The sequence below is a fragment of the Rhinatrema bivittatum genome, chromosome 3 (genome assembly GCF_901001135.1).
Source record: "Rhinatrema bivittatum chromosome 3, aRhiBiv1.1, whole genome shotgun sequence".
In the NCBI taxonomy this organism is placed as follows: domain Eukaryota; kingdom Metazoa; phylum Chordata; class Amphibia; order Gymnophiona; family Rhinatrematidae; genus Rhinatrema; species Rhinatrema bivittatum.
This window is the reverse complement of record NC_042617.1, coordinates 174,720,987-174,736,838: the sequence shown is the minus strand read 5'-3', so window position 1 is coordinate 174,736,838 and position 15,852 is coordinate 174,720,987. Positions and strand designations below refer to the sequence as shown.

Here is a 15,852-nt window from a genome sequence, read left to right as displayed (position 1 = left end):
GACCAGGAGTTAATTTGCTACCAATGCTGTTAAAGAACATGAGAACATAAGAATATGCTATACTGGGTCAGACCAAGGGTCCATCAAGCCCAGCATCCTGTTTCCAACAGTGGCCAATCCAGGCCATAAGAACCTGGCAAGTACCCAAAAACTAAGTCTATCCCATGTTACCATTGCTAATGGCAGTGGCTATTCTCTAAGTGAACTTAATAGCAGGTAATGGACTTCTCCTCCAAGAACTTATCCAATCCTTTTTTAAACACAGCTATACTAACTGCACTAACCACATCCCCTGGCAACAAATTCCAGAGTTTAATTGTGCATTGAGTAAAAAAGAACTTTCTCCGATTAGTTTTAAATGTGCCACATGTTATTAGAGTTCAACATGTACAGATTACACTTCAAAACTTTACTCATAGACCCTGGTGGATGAATACATTTGGCAACTTGTCTTCCAAAACAGTCAACACTCTTTTTTTTCCTGGAATTCTTATGCACATTCAAATATGTTCATACCACAAATTTGAATGCTCAAGCAAAGCACTTCTGCTTCATAGAGGCTTTTCAAGCATTGTTCCATGCTTCGCAATATATAAAGCACAGAGATTTCATAGTGGTGTGTAAACAGTCTCCAAGGAATTGGCACGATTGGCATGGGCATTGCTGTCCTTGCTGTGGTTGGTCTGGCCAAAGGGCACTGCAGGCACTCTGAGGCTTCAATCTGAACAGCAGTTTTTATGGGTGTCCCAGTCCCCCATCCTCTGGCTAGTTTCAACACCAGAGAGCCTCCCTCCCTGGGTGAATGACTTTAGCCAGTAAGGTCTCCCACACACTCTTCCCCTAACACAAAAATATACTGTAGCTTGCACAGAGCACTACTAAGGATATGGGCATCCCTTGCCCCAGCAGGATGGGGGGTAATGTGGAGGAGAGTGAAGGAATGACAGAAAAAAGAGGAGGATCAAGTAGCAGAAGAGAAGCACCAACATACTTGAACATGTACCAAAATAAATCTGCCTTCATTTACACAAGAAAATGTATTTCCAAGTAATAGGTTACCAGAGACAAAGGTCTTTTCCATTATTGATACTGCTAATGTATCCTAAGAACGTAGTAGGCATTCTGAGGTTTAAGGCCAAACAAGCACCTGAGATTCCAAAGCTTCTTTGAGTTCACCAGTTCTTTTGTTGGGTGTGCAGAACTCTTTTCTGTCGACTTTGAGACACTAGCAGACTGTCAGGCCGATACAGTACAGTGAGCTCTGACGGAGTGCACTGTTAACCTGCCCTTGGACGCGCGTTTTCCCTTATCCCTTATTCAATAAGGGGCGGAAAACGCGCGTCCAACCCGTGGCACCTAATAGCGCCCTCAACATGCAAATGCATGTTGATGGCCCTATTAGGTATGCCTGCGCGATACAGAAAGTAAAATGTGCAGCTAAGCCGCACATTTTACTTTAAGAAATTAGCGCCTACCCAAAGGCACAGCCCCCGCAGGAGATGGCGCTTAACCATTTACACCTCGTCAGCTCTGCTTGCACTTGCTCTTTTCTTTGAACAAAATGAAAGGAGACATCCTGGGTAATTTCAAACAACCGCAGAAAGAGAAAAAGGAGACCCGCTGCCCTGTTCTTTGCTGTTACATGCTTGGTGAGAAACATATATACAGCAACAAAAAAAAAACCCAAAAAAAACAAATCCATTAAAAGGGCTAGAGGCTAGAAAACCAATGCCGAGTTTATCGGCGTCGGTTTCACTTACTGCCGTACAGCGGTCACGAGAACCGCCGCCGGGTTTATCAGTGTCGGTTTTCCTTAGCAGCATACAGCCACGAAAACCGACGATGATAAACTCGGCATTGGTTTTCGGTGACCTAGTCCATGTAGGTGCACATTTTTCTTTTTACATCGGGAATGAATGCCTAATAGCCTCATTCACATGCATTTACATGTGAAGAGTGCTATTGCATTCATTCCGCGTTAGACGCACGTTGAATAGGTGCTAATCCCTATTCAACTTGCCCCTAGGGGGCATTCCATGAAGTTAGCAAGTAGCACATTTAAGATTAATCGGAGAAAATTCTTTTTCACTCAACGTACAATAAAGCTCTGGAATTTGTTGCCAGAGGATGTGGTTAGTGCAGTTAGTGTAGCTGGGTTCAAAAAAGGTTTGGATAAGTTCTTGGAGGAGAAGTCCATTAACGGCTATTAATCAAATTTACTTAGGGAATAGCCACGGCTATTAATTGCATCAGTGACATGGGATCTTCTTAGTTTTTGGGTAATTGCCAGGCTTTTGTGGCCTGGTTTGGCCTCTGTTAGAAACAGGATGCTGGGCTTGATGGACCCTTGGTCTGACCCAGCATGGCAATTTCTTATGCATTAGGGGATTGATTAACCCCTATTTTACCCACGTCCAACTGCACGTTAAGAGTGCGCTCGGCTCAGCGCACCATTTTGCATCGGCCCCAGAGACAGGTAACATGGTTCTTTAAATTGAAAGCAATGGTGCACGCACGTGCCTGGAGAACACCGGTAGCAGGAAGGGAAGTCAGCAGCCTGGGCCGTGCAGAAGGCAGAATTGGCAGCATTCCCATCCGCGAAGGTGGCCCTTGATGGCGACTCCCAGCCACATGAAGAGAATGTCAGCAGCGCTGGATGGCCTGGCCACTGAAGCCGAATGGCAGCGTCAGGGCTCAGCGACATTTCCTGCTACAGAGAGCAGAGCAGCGCGTTAAAGGCTGGAGGTGTTCTAGGCCACATCTAGGGCAAGGTGTGTGAGCCATTCGCAGGCCTGACCCGTGGCGGCGTTTGCAACAATTGTCAGGGTACATGCACAAATTATCTCACACAGAGTTGCCCCTGATCCAAGCCCAGCATAACTTGTTCAGTTTAACATATGCTCATACAAGGTAATTTTCAAAGGAAAATGTAAATGTAACTTATGTCATCAATTTTCTAAAACCCATTTATCCATGTTAAGTGCACTCAGCATGGGTAAAACCTGTTGACATATATTGTAGCAGTTTTCTGAAAATTGCTACAATAATGTTAACATTTACATTTTCTTTTGAAAATTACCCTGACACCTTTTTAAAATATAAAAATATAAGGGTAAGTTACAATTCTACCCCAGCTGCACCCTCTGTTGTGCCTCTCTTCTGTTCTCAAAAAAGTACGCTGAAAACCAGCATACTTTTAAACAAACTGAGGTGCGGGTTATTTTGAAACAGCCATTTTCAGACATAAAGCCTTGTTTTATGCACAGAAATGACTTTGAAAATTAGACCCATAATATACATGCAGAAGACACAAAAAAGGGTGAAAGTGGGAGGAATATATCCCCTGAGTTTCTTTCAGGCCGGATGGTGTGCTGATAGCAGGAACTGCATCTGCTGGTTGATGAGCAGGGGGGACTTTTTTAAATTTATTTATTTTATTTTAGATTTTTATATTCCGCTTTTCACACTTTTTGTGAGTATAGGGTTGCTAGAGAAGGTTTATGTTAAAAGCTTGCAAAAGAAATAGGTGGTTAAACTTTATTCTGTGCATCTGCACAGAGTGATAAGGGAAATAGAGATTTAAAGTTATTCTGCATCTCTATAAAGTGTGTTAAGAAAAATAGTTGAGGTTATTCTCAGTTTAAGAACTTGCAAAACTCATTTGTTTAGCTCTGGGAAAATATGAGAGCTGTTTCCTGCAGAAGTAATCTGTGGTATTTGATTCCTCTGCCCAGCCATCTCCCACCCAGCCCAGTCATTTAGTTTTATATATAGACCATTACCCAAACTAGAAGCTTTCCAGTGAGATTTTTCATAATAAGAGTCAATTAGGGATTTACATCAATAAGTAAGAAATTAAATATGACCTCAGCAGTAGATTAATTGTAGTCTTATTGCAGGTTATTGACAAACAGATTAAAATTAAAGACCTTTAAATATATTAGAGTATGTTAAATTGGATTAAGTGTTTCCACTCCATATACAACTTTAAATAACTTTAAGATGCAGACAATAGTTCAGCAGTGAGATCGAGGCTATCCAGTCTTTTGCACCAAGTGCTACATGTATGATTATCGACCTATTGATGAATGGTTGTATGGGTGCAAAGAGCTCCTGGCTGTTAGAGAACAAGTCTGATATTTAGATGCTAGTGTGGCAGACAGAAAGGTATACAGAGACCATTCATGGATATAGAAGAGTGGTCCCACCTCCCATCCAGCAGCTCCTGTGGTGCTTTGGAGGAGCAGAGTCAATTATGTTCTATGTAAACCGCTAAATGTAGTGACAGTTACTGTTCCTTGTAAACCGGGGTGATATGTATATTATACAGGAACCTCCGGTATATAAATTATTTTAATAAATAAATAAATAAATATGGAAGGAGAGCATCACCTTGGTTTGGCAGGACATGATCCTGTAGCTAGGACCTGCCCTCAAAGTGATGCATTATCCTGTTGTACCAAGGATATATCTCCAGGGGCATATGCCCAGGAGGGAAGAGTTAGGACTGCCGTTATAGCGGGTGATTCAGTCATTAGGAGTGTAGATAGCTGCGTGATTAGTGGGCATGAGGATCACTTGCTATCTTGCCTGCATGGTCCAAAGTTAGCAGACCTCACGCATCACCTAGATAGGATTTTAGAGAGTGCTGGAGAGGAACCAACTATCATGGTACATGTGGGTATCATAACATAGGAAGGTGCAGGACGGAAGCATTTAGGTAGGAAATCAAAGTCCAGAACCTGAAGGGTTGCATTCTCAGAAATGCTCCCCATTCCATGCACAGGATCTCAAAAACAGGCTGAGTTTGTGAGTCTCAATGCATAGATGGAACAATGGTGCAAAGAAGAGGGATTTACATTGATCAGGACTGGAGAACATTTTGGGGAAGGGTGAACTTATAACTCTGCTACTGGTGCTAACATTTAAAGAGCAGACAAATATGAAGGATTCCAAATTACCAATATCAACTGCTAATAAGTTGTGAATAAAAATAAAAAAGCATACTCTTAATTATCTGTATGTGAATACCAAAAGTCTAAAAAATAAGATTGGAGAGTTAGAATGTATGTCACAATGAAGATTTAAACCAAACTAAAACACAAATATTTCACTGTTGAGGGATCAAAAAAGAAACTCAAGCAACTCTAATATATCACCTCACTTATCTATACTTTACTTAATTTAGTTTTATGACTAAAGAAAGCACATACTGTGCTGTATTAATCAATCTAGTCATTTATGTTCAATATATAAAAACAAAACAAAAATAATTTTAAAAAACATTTTTTTTTTGGATGGAGTGGAAAATTTCATATGTTTTTTATTCACATTACCCTACAGTAATGGTATGTTAATTTTTTAATCATTAACAATCCACCTCCAACTGCTTTTTACATATAGAGAGCGTGCCAAAATATCAAAAAAGCGTCAAGTTCTAATAAAAAAAAATATATATACTCTTCCATTCAATTTCATGAACTAATTTTTTTTTTTTTTTTAAATATTCAATCTATGAATTCAAGCACTGCTGTTGGCTTCAGTTGTTCTCTAATTTTATGTCAATGCTGCAACTTTCAAAGCCAACGTGAATTTAAATTGTTACCGTCCTCCCAACGGGGCCTCGTTTCAAACCACCAAGGTCTTTCCTCAGGGGATGTTAATATCTTCAATCCGTCGTTTTCCTTGTCCACTTAGTTCAGTTCATTGTAACTCATATACGAATCTTTTTTCTGGCTGGAATGGTCAGTTTTTCAAATAGAGAAAAGTAAATAGTGGAGTGCCCCAGGGATCTGTGTTGGTGTAGCTGATTAACATATTCATAAATTATCTGGAAAAGGGCACAACAAATGAGATGATGAAATTTGCAGATGAAACAACATTTTTCAAAGTTGTTAAAACATGAGGGGCGGATTTTAAAAGGCGCGCAAATAGCCTACTTTTGTTTGCGCTCCAGGCGCAAACAAAAGTACGCTGGATTTTAGTAGATACGTGCGGAGCCGCGCGTATCTGCTAAAATCCTGGATCGGCGCGCGCAAGGCTATAGATTTTGTATAGCCTGCGCGCACCGAGCCGCGCAGCCTACCCCCGTTCCCTCCAAGGCCGCTCCGAAATCGGAGCGGCCTCGGAGGGAACTTTCCTTTGCCCTCCCCTCACCTTCCCCTCCCTTCCCCTACCTAACCCACCCGCCCGGCCCTGTCTAAACACCCCCCTTACCTTTGTCGGGGGATTTACGCCTCCCAGAGGGAGGCGTAAATCCCCGTGCGCCAGCGGGTCTCCTGCACGCCGGGCCGCGACCTGGGGGTGGGTACGGAGGGCGCGGCCACGCCCCCGGACCGCCCCGGGCTGTAGCCACGCCCCCGTACCCGCCCCAAAACGCTGCCGACACGCCCCCGAAACGCCCCCCTCGGAGAACCCCGGGACTTACGCGAGTCCCGGGGCTCTGCGCGCGCCGGGAGGCCTATGTAAAATAGGCTTCCCGGCGAGCAGGGCTCTGAAAATCCGCCCCTGAGTGAATTGTGAGAACTACAAAGGGACCTTGCAAGACAGGACTACTGGGCATCTGAATAGCAGATAAAACTTAGCAGTGCATATAAAGAGAATAATCCTAACTATAGGTACATAATGCTGAGTTTTATATTAGGAGTCACCACCAAGAAAGAATCTTGGAGTTGCTGTAGGCAATACATTGAGATCCTCAGCTCAATATGCAGTAGCAGTCAAAAAATCAAAGAGAATGTTAGGAATGATTTGGAAATGAATGAAAAATAAAACAGAGACCATCATAATGCCTCTCCATCAATCTATGGTTGCATCCACACCTTGAATACCATGTGCAGGGCTGGTTGTCCCATCGCAAGAAAGATAAAGCGGATTTAGCAAAGGAAGGAGAAGGGAAAAATATAGTAAATGGGATGGAAAGGCTTCCTTATGAAGCTAGGTTAAACAGGTGAGCACTCTTCATCTTGAAGATGAGGTGATTGACAGGAGATATGATAGGAGTTTATAAAATCAGCGCTGGGGCAAGAATATTAGGCACCCTAGGCAAACTTTCAGCCTTCTGCCTCCACCCCATCCCAATCATTACCTTTCAGACCCTTAGGCACCCGCTTTTCTGCAATTTTGATAATTAAACTCAAGAATCACGATGGCCCCAACATAATACCTCTCAGGACAATCCTGTCAAAAACATTACTGGACACAGGTAGGACAATTTTCAACAGCCATTTACATGGGTCAGTTTCAATTTAGCTGGATAAAAGGGCTTTTTGAAAACTGCCCATCCTAAAGGAATCTAAAAATGCACACAGTTCAAAGGGAGAGTATGCACATACTGGATTAAGGAGTAGACTGGCTCCTCCTTGATCTGCTTTCTACTGTGTTTGCTCCAGGCTCTCCTTCCTCCCTCCCATTCTCTGCAGCTGCTTCTAAGCTGCCTGAGATTCGGGCACTGGTCAATAGTCATCCAGCAGAGCCCTATGTGCTCATGCATAGAAGCCCCCTGGTGGAGCCCGCAAAATTGCTGTGCTCTAGGCAATCATCTAGAATGCCTAATGGAAGAACCGACTCTGGGGAGAACATTTAAATATGAGACAATTATTTACCCTTTTAAATAGTACTAAGAATGCAGGACTCTCTATGAAACTAGCAGGGAGCAAATTTAAAACAAATTGGAGAATTAATTTATTCACTCAACACACAATCAAGTTGTGAAATTTGCTGCTGGAGGACATGGTCAAGGTGATTAGCCTAGCGACGTTTTAAAGGAGTTTGGACAAGTTCCTGGAGGAAAAAAAATCCATAAACCATTATTAACAAAGCTGATTTGGGAAAGCCACCACCTAACCCTGGAAGTGAGCAACAAGAAATGGATCTACTCTTTGATATCTTCCGGGTGCTTGTGACTCTGATTGGCCACTATCGGAGACTGTATTCTGAGGTCAATGGAACATTAGTCTGACTCAGCATGGCATATCTTAGGTTCTTATAGTAGGTTTAACTGCTTAATAATATACTTCTCTGTCCTGTTAACTCATCCTATGCCTGCTTGATGATTTATCTTCTTTGAGATACTCGTGCTGGTTTCTGGATTTATATCAGTATGAGAATAATGAATCTTCTGGTTTTCAGACATTTTTGATAGCAAAATTGTACTAATTATCCTTTAAGCACATTACTAGGAATATTTTACATTTAATCAATTTGGTAGAAAAGATCTCAAACCTATGTTTTTGCATCAACAAAAGGAGTAATGTGTTAACATATAATTAAATGTTCTCCAAACAGCCAAATCAGCCATCATCTAAATCTGATTTACTTGGATATTACTAGTTAGTTTGACCCTGGTATGAAGCTGACTCCAGGTTTGCTTGTTTTATAAAGGAACTAGCCAGACTGATGTGGATTTAATATAAAAATTCACAAAGTATTTGTAGCTAGTGCATTGAGAGCGTCATCAAATTTATAAAAATCTGCATCCGAACCAGAATTAAATTTAAAATGGCTTGGCTAGTATATAACTTAAGAGTTCGCCCAGTAACTTCATGGATTGTAGCTAGGATTAAGCCCTATTGCCCCTCTATATCCTTGCACTCATCCCAGAAAGTTCTGCTTGAAGTGCGTCCTTCAAGAAGGTTCACTTATGCGAAATCCGGAAATCTGCATTCTCAGTGGCGGGCCCGGATCTTTGGAACAGCTGTACCGGAGGGGTTGAGATCTGGGATCTGTCTTAAAACATTTAAGAAACAATTAAAAACTTTACTCTTTGAGCAAACCTATTATTAGAAGTAATTTTAGTTTCCTATTTTCTCTTCATAATTGATCTAATGATGTTGTTTTTTTTAATCATTTCCCCATCTTGCATTATCTGTTTTATCCTGTAATGTAATGTTGCAAAGGCTCTATTCATTTTAGGTATGACGATTACATTTGTATCTTAGATTTTATTTAGGATTTTATTGGTTGGGTTGTGTTTGTGTTATGCTTTTCATTTTAACCATATTTTATTAATACTTGTTCTTATTTTGCATGATAGTTGTGAGCCGCACTAGATATGGGTGGCATAAAAATAAATTTAACCAAAGCCATAGCCATCACAAAGATCTGGACTAGATAAATGTAGATGAATCATGCTCTGAATAGTTTGGACTATATTATGATTTAAATCTGACCCAGTTTAGCTTCCCTTCATCCGGGTGAGATGGGTTTTGGATTTAATCCAGACTGACTTGGGTTATGTATAATTGAAGCATGGTGGTGATGTTCTGCTTTCTCTCTCTACACTTGCAGTATATCATTCCAGTAATGAGGCTCAGTTTTTATTTTACATTAATGATGGAGTGATTTTTTAGTCACAACTGAGCATCCTACCTAGCCAGCTAAATTTTAGGTGGCCAGGGTTAGGAAAGCCGCTACATCTGACTGCCTAGGTTTACAACTGCCTTTTTTGCACTCTGGTTAGGAGGCTAAACTGAGCCACCTGGCACTGAAAATCAACTCTAGTTGATGCAAGTTCCCCAGACTCTGAGAATGACTCTGGGGCTGCCCACATTTTAGCCACTCAGCCCCAATCGGTTTTCAAGGAGGGTTGATATTTATTTATTTATTTGTTTAATTTAAAATATTTATATACTACTTTCCCTGCTCTGTAAAGAGACACCCCAAACGGTATAGAAAATAAAAAGCAAAATACAAACAATATGCAATCATGACAAATATACTACATAAAATATAAACCACAACACAGTGGCAAAGGGCAAACAAAGGTTAATGAGATTACTAGTTTTGCCACTAATAGCCTGAATCGGGTATAAAAGTTAAAACATACCACTCTTTGACTGCCATAAATGTCACCACTCTCAGTATTAGGCATGTCCAAATACTACACTCCGCATCAAAACCTTTCCGAACATTATATCCATCGTACCCATTCATATCAGTCCTGCACCCAGTTACCAAAGGCAACCAGAAACACGGAATACAAGTACATCCGTCAGCATCCAAATACTACCCTCAGCGTCCAGGTACTACATCCATAACTAATCCATCCTTCCCTTCATTAAAACCCAACCTCTACCATCCACAGGGCCAGAAGTACATAACCTGATCATAATTTAGGGAAGATACAAGCTTTAACTTTCTAAATGACAGATCATTTTCTTCTTGTCTGATCCCTAAGGGTAGTCACTTAACCCCAACGTTAGGTGGCTAGACTCTTTGAATATTGACCCCTTAGTATTGATATTGTATTTTTAATATCTTTCTCACGGAATGAATAAATCCATGTATTTTCTTAGGTTCTCAGCGACGGAGGCTCATCCCGGCGTTATCACTTGATTCCACCTCTCCGGTAAGAAAACCCATCAACAGTCCAGGAGTCCGCTGGGTGGATGGCCCACTGAGAAGTGCTCAAAGAGGCATGGGCGAGCCCTTTGAAATCAAAGTGTACGAGATAGACGATGTGGAGAGGCTCCAGCGGAGGCGAGGTGGAGACAGCAAGGTGAGAGCATGGAAAGGGACCTGCTTCTATTTCTACTGTCAGTAAGAAAGTGAAAACATTTGAAAGAAAAGAACAATATGTAGTATGCATGCAGCTGTGCACTTTGAGCCTGGGGACAATTTACAAACTGGTTGTATTGGGATAAACGCTGCAAGTACTTTCAACCTTTTAACTTTGCAGTGATTTTCAAAGCAAAAGTCCATGCATACTTTCAGTTTGAAACTTGCCAGGTACAAAAACCCATGAACATTTATATCTGCTTTTTGTGCAGGTACTGTTTTGCTGCAAAAGTATGCACTGAGGAGTGAATTTTCAAAGGAATTGTTTACGCGCATAAAAGTAGCATATATCATAGCAATTTTCAAAAGCCCATCTACACGGGTAAAACCTTTAGAAAATTCAGCCCTATGAAGTGAATTTTCAAATGTTGCGTGCTTAAAAGTAGCAATTTTCAGAAGCCCATTTGCACACGTTAAACCTTTTGGAAAATTACCTCCATAGAGTTGAAAATGCAATTTGCATATGTACATTTCCTCCCCCAATTTAAATATGTCCCCAGGAATGCCTCCTGTCAATGCAGTTAAAAGTATGCATATACTGTTAGCCTCATGGGAGGAGGGCAATTTTCAGATAGCCAGTTTACGAGAGTAAATCGCTATTTACCCACGTAAATGGTTTTGAAAACTGTCCTCATAGAAGACATTTTGCAAACTGCTTACAGAAGTGCAAAATTCACAGGTAATATTTGCTTGCAGACTTTGCCAAATTGCCACCCCAAAAAGATCCACACAAATCTGCACCTCCTTTTTCCACCTAAAAATACACGGGTACTTTTGAAAATTCAAAAGTAAGTATTTACTTGCAAACTCCTCCCTAACCATGCCCCCAGAAATATTTCCCTTCACCATGTAAAATTACATGTGTATTTTATTTATTTATTGAGTCATTTTATATACTGTCGTTCCAGTAGTAGATCACAATGATTTACAAAGTCAGTATTCAAATTCTGGGTCAACATTCACATACTGGGTCAGCATTCAGCATTCAAGTTCTAGGTTAACGCTGCAACTACATGTTCTAGTTCATATTACATATTCTAAGGGCATATATTCATACTTATTTTAGGTCAAACATTCTAGATCAACATTATATCATATACATATTCTAGATCAATTCCTCAACATCGAATACCAGGTAACACGGGTGTTGTTATAGAGGATAGTAATCAGTATTTCCATTTCTTTATCCTTCATGTAAAAATCTGTCTGACTTCATGATAATCTTCACATCAATCAATAATAATTGCTCACTCTCTAACATTGTCAATGGTTCTGTCCGTGAAATTTCACGTTTGAAACTTGCTTTCTGTTATCAGACATAATGACTCTGGAAGAGAGTTCCACAGCTTGGGGCCTACTAAAGAGAACATTCATTTTCTTATTTGTGTTAGATGTGTGTTTCATGTTGTAGGCACCTTTAGAAGTCCATTGTTTTGCAATCATAGGGCTCTCTGTAGAATGTATGGTTGAAGTGACATTCCTAGTTGGGGTGGGTTATTGTTGATTGTGATATAAAAAATTAGAGTTAATACTATGTAATGAATTCTGTATTGTACAGGAAGTCTGTGCAGAGCGATCAGCGAAGGGTGATGTGGTCAAATTTCCTTGTTCCAGTAATTGTAGAGGTTTTAATAGTCCCAAGGGTAGGCGTAGTAATAGGGAGTTGCAGTAATCTAAGTTTGGAAATATTAGTGCTTGTAAAATGGTGCGGAAGTCCTGTGTTAGTAATGATTTCAGCTGATGTAGTATTCTCAGCTTGGAGTATCCTGTTTTAATTAATTTGCTTATATGTTTTTTCATTGTAAAGTTCTCATCGATTTATATTCCTAGATCCCATAATTGATCTGAGGTTGTAATTTTAAAATTTCCAAGGTCTAGGGTTGGTAGTTTGATTATCATTGTATTTCTTCTTAACCAATTTCAAATTTTTTTGTGTTTAGTGTTAGTTTCGGTTGGGAGAGTTTTTGTTGTATTGCCTTCATGGATGTTGACAGAGTTGATATAGCTTTTTCAAGTAATTTGTTGAATAGGATATAGAATTGTATGTCATCCGCATATAGGAAGTAGTTGATTCCTAGTTCTGCTATTAGAGAACATAGAGATAACATATAAATTTTGAATAGTGTTGCCGAGAGTGCTGAACACAGGGGGAAGTGTCAGATGTATGATTGCCCAGTTTGACTTGGAATGATCTATCTGCTAAGAATGAAGAGAACTATTTGAAAAAATGTCTGTCTAATCCATTTTATCTCAACTGGTGGCATAGAAGGGTATGGTCTACTGTGTCAAAGGCTGTTATTAGATCAATAAGTACCAGGATATAGGATTCATCGTTGTCAAACCCGTGTACTATAGGGTCAGTTAAGGAAATGAGCAGGGTTTCAGTTGCGCGATCTTTTCTGAATCTGAATTTGTTTGGGTATAGAATATTATCTTTTCTTGGTGGCATTCTAAGGGGGTCATTTATCAAAGCACTATATGGCATTTTCGCATGAAAAAAACGCCTTCAACGCATGTGAAAACGCCATAACACATAGTGCGATGCAAATTAGAAAAAGGGGAGGAGTTTGGGGTGGGATTTGTGGCCAAGTGGGCTGGCTTTATCGCACAATGTTCTCTCAACCTAGCTTGATGTAACCCAGGTAGAGAGTCCATCAAGCTAGGTTGAAAGAACATTGCACAAATCACATCTTTGTGTGAGTTTCCTCACTCTGAAGGTCATCAAATCTTCACAAGAGAGGCCGCTACATTCCTCTGAGGGTCCCGCCGGTGAGAGGCCCCGTCTACCTGCCTGTTTCCAGGTTCCTGCGTGTCAGTGAAGTCTGAGGAGGAGGTGCCGGGTAGGCAATAAAATCAAGCCTACTCCGGCGCGACGCCGCCGCTACATTCCTCTGAGGGTCCCGCTGGTGAGAGGCCCCGTCTACCTGCCTGTTTCCGGGTTCCTGCGTGTCGGTGACGTCTGAGGAGGAGGTGCCGGGTAGGCAATAAAATCAAGCCTACTCCGGTGCGACGCCGCCGCTACATTCCTCTGAGGGTCCCGCTGGTGAGAGGCCCCGACTACCTGCCTGTTTCCGGGTTCCTGCATGTCGGTGACGTCTGAGGAGGAGGTGCCGGGTAGGAAATAAAATCAAGCCTACTCCGGCGCGATGCCGCCGGCGCGACGGCTAAGCTGCACGCGGCCATGGGGCGCGCGGCTTTGCCCGGCTTAGCCCGGAGTGGAACGGATTCTTAACTTTTTGCGGCCTTAGAGAACAATAAGTTAAGTATTTTAAACTTGTCTAGAATTTGAAGCATTTCTGCTAGAAAAAATTGTAGTTCGAGTTATTTCTAAAAATTACAGGGCTGATTGCTATGCCTCATACTAAGAGGAAAGCAAAATTAAGGGAATTTTCTTCAACTTCAACTCCGGTTAAAAAGTTTCAGCCAACCATAGCAGACTGCTTTCAAAATTTTCCCACAACAACACCGGATGGGGCCGCTAGTGGATCAACTCAGGAGCAAGAGATGGCCCACTTGGCCAGTGAAACATCATTAACCCCCGGTGCCCCAGAGAAACCGGCGCCTCCATTTGTAAGTACTGGGAAATTAAATGTATCCTTAAAAGACTCCCTTAGCCCCCATGGAGAGGTCGAGAATTCGACACAAATCTCAGAGGCCATGGAAGAACAAAGGCCTGGGGGAGCAAAGGATGGGTCCTTATTGGTGGCGGAAGGAACAAGTGGGACTTGTCAACAGTTAAGAGATGATGTACAAATGTCAGGTTTACAGGACATTCCTATTATTATACCTAAGAAGTTCTCAATGGAGGAGTTAGGTTTGATGATGGTTGGTATCCAAAAGTCAATAAATAATTTGAATATGAATGTTCAAGAAGCCTTGAAAAAGAATGTATATGTTCAAGAAAAAGTAGATACTTTGGAAAAAAATGTTAATATACTTGATGGGAAATTGGGAGAAATCCAAAAGATCCAAGGGAATTTGGTGAAATCAGCGTTAGAGTATGAAGGAAAACTAGAAATGTTAGAAAATCAAAGTAGGAAGTTAAATTTAAGACTATTGAACTTTCCAAAAATTCATTTGGTAACTCCAATGGACTTATTTAACAGCTACCTGAAAAATATCCTAAAGTATTCAGAAACCTCATTACCCAAATTATTTAAAATTTATTATCTACAACAATCCCAAGAAGAGGGAAATCAGAAAAGTATGGAAAATCTAAATTTAACAGATTTCCTAGAAAAATCGTATGAGTCAAAGATTGACACAAGGGCTACCTTGTTGGTTCAATTTATATCTTCTTCTGAGAGAGATGCAGTGTTAAAACTGCATTTCAGACAACAAAAACAAGACTTCTACGGAGCACCTATAAAAATATTTCCTGATGTTGTTCGAACAACACAGATAAAACGAAAAAATTTTATTGCACTACGTAAGGAAGTGCAAGAAAGAGGGGCACAATTTTCCCTAAGATATCCTTGTAGGTGCCATATAAAGCATTTGGATACTAAATACATCTTCAACCATCCAGACCAATTGCGAGCATATTTAGATACACACTCTTAATTAATGTTTGCAAGGTATTTATATTATTTGTGGGAAATAGACATGATGAAGGTATTAAAGAATTCTTTGTGATGATGCTCCAGGTTTTACTTAACTTTAAAAAGTTCTCTAACTTTCTTGTTGATTTTCCTATAAGTCAGGGTAACAAGAAAACTATTGTATTGAATCAGAAATTCTTGTGAATATCCATCAATATCCATCTACAAATCCCGTCTCCCCCCTATCCAACCCGATATCCTCAGTCACCCTTCCCCCAACCCCCCAATAGCAAAAGACCAATTCCCCCTCTCCCCTGACTCCCCCGATATCCTCAGCCACTCTCCAGAAACCCCTTTACCTTATGTTCAATCCCGCGGTGCGGATGGGTGCACCCTTGCACCCATCCCAGTTGGCGCCATTTTCCAAAATGACCTCACCGTACCCCAGTCATCTGACTGGGATAAGGTCCTGTGATCGGACTCAGGCCACATGGCTGGAGTAAGTTGAGGTCATTCTGGAAAATGGTGCTGACCGGGAAGGTTGCGAGGGTGCATCCCTCCACTCCGTGGGATCGAACATAAGGTAAAGGGGTGTCTGGAGGGGGGTGGGAGCTGAGGCTATTGGAGGGGTTAGGGGAGAGAGGGAATTGTTTTTTGGCTATCGGGGGAGGGTGGCTCAGGATATCGTGGGTCAGGGGGGATTGGTCTTTGGCTATTGGGGTCAGGGGAGGGGAGAGGGTTGCTGAAGATATCG

The 15,852-nt window shown here is 41.2% G+C and overlaps 1 protein-coding gene across 1 annotated transcript in view; it reads left to right on the top strand.

Annotated features, from left to right (window-relative positions):
* Nucleotides 1-15,852, top strand: part of KIF26B (kinesin family member 26B) — a 905,724-nt gene that overhangs the window by 874,895 nt on the left and 14,977 nt on the right. Inside the window, 1 exon segment of the mRNA XM_029593952.1 lies at nt 10,296-10,498. Within this exon segment, the coding sequence (XP_029449812.1) occupies nt 10,296-10,498 (203 nt within the window).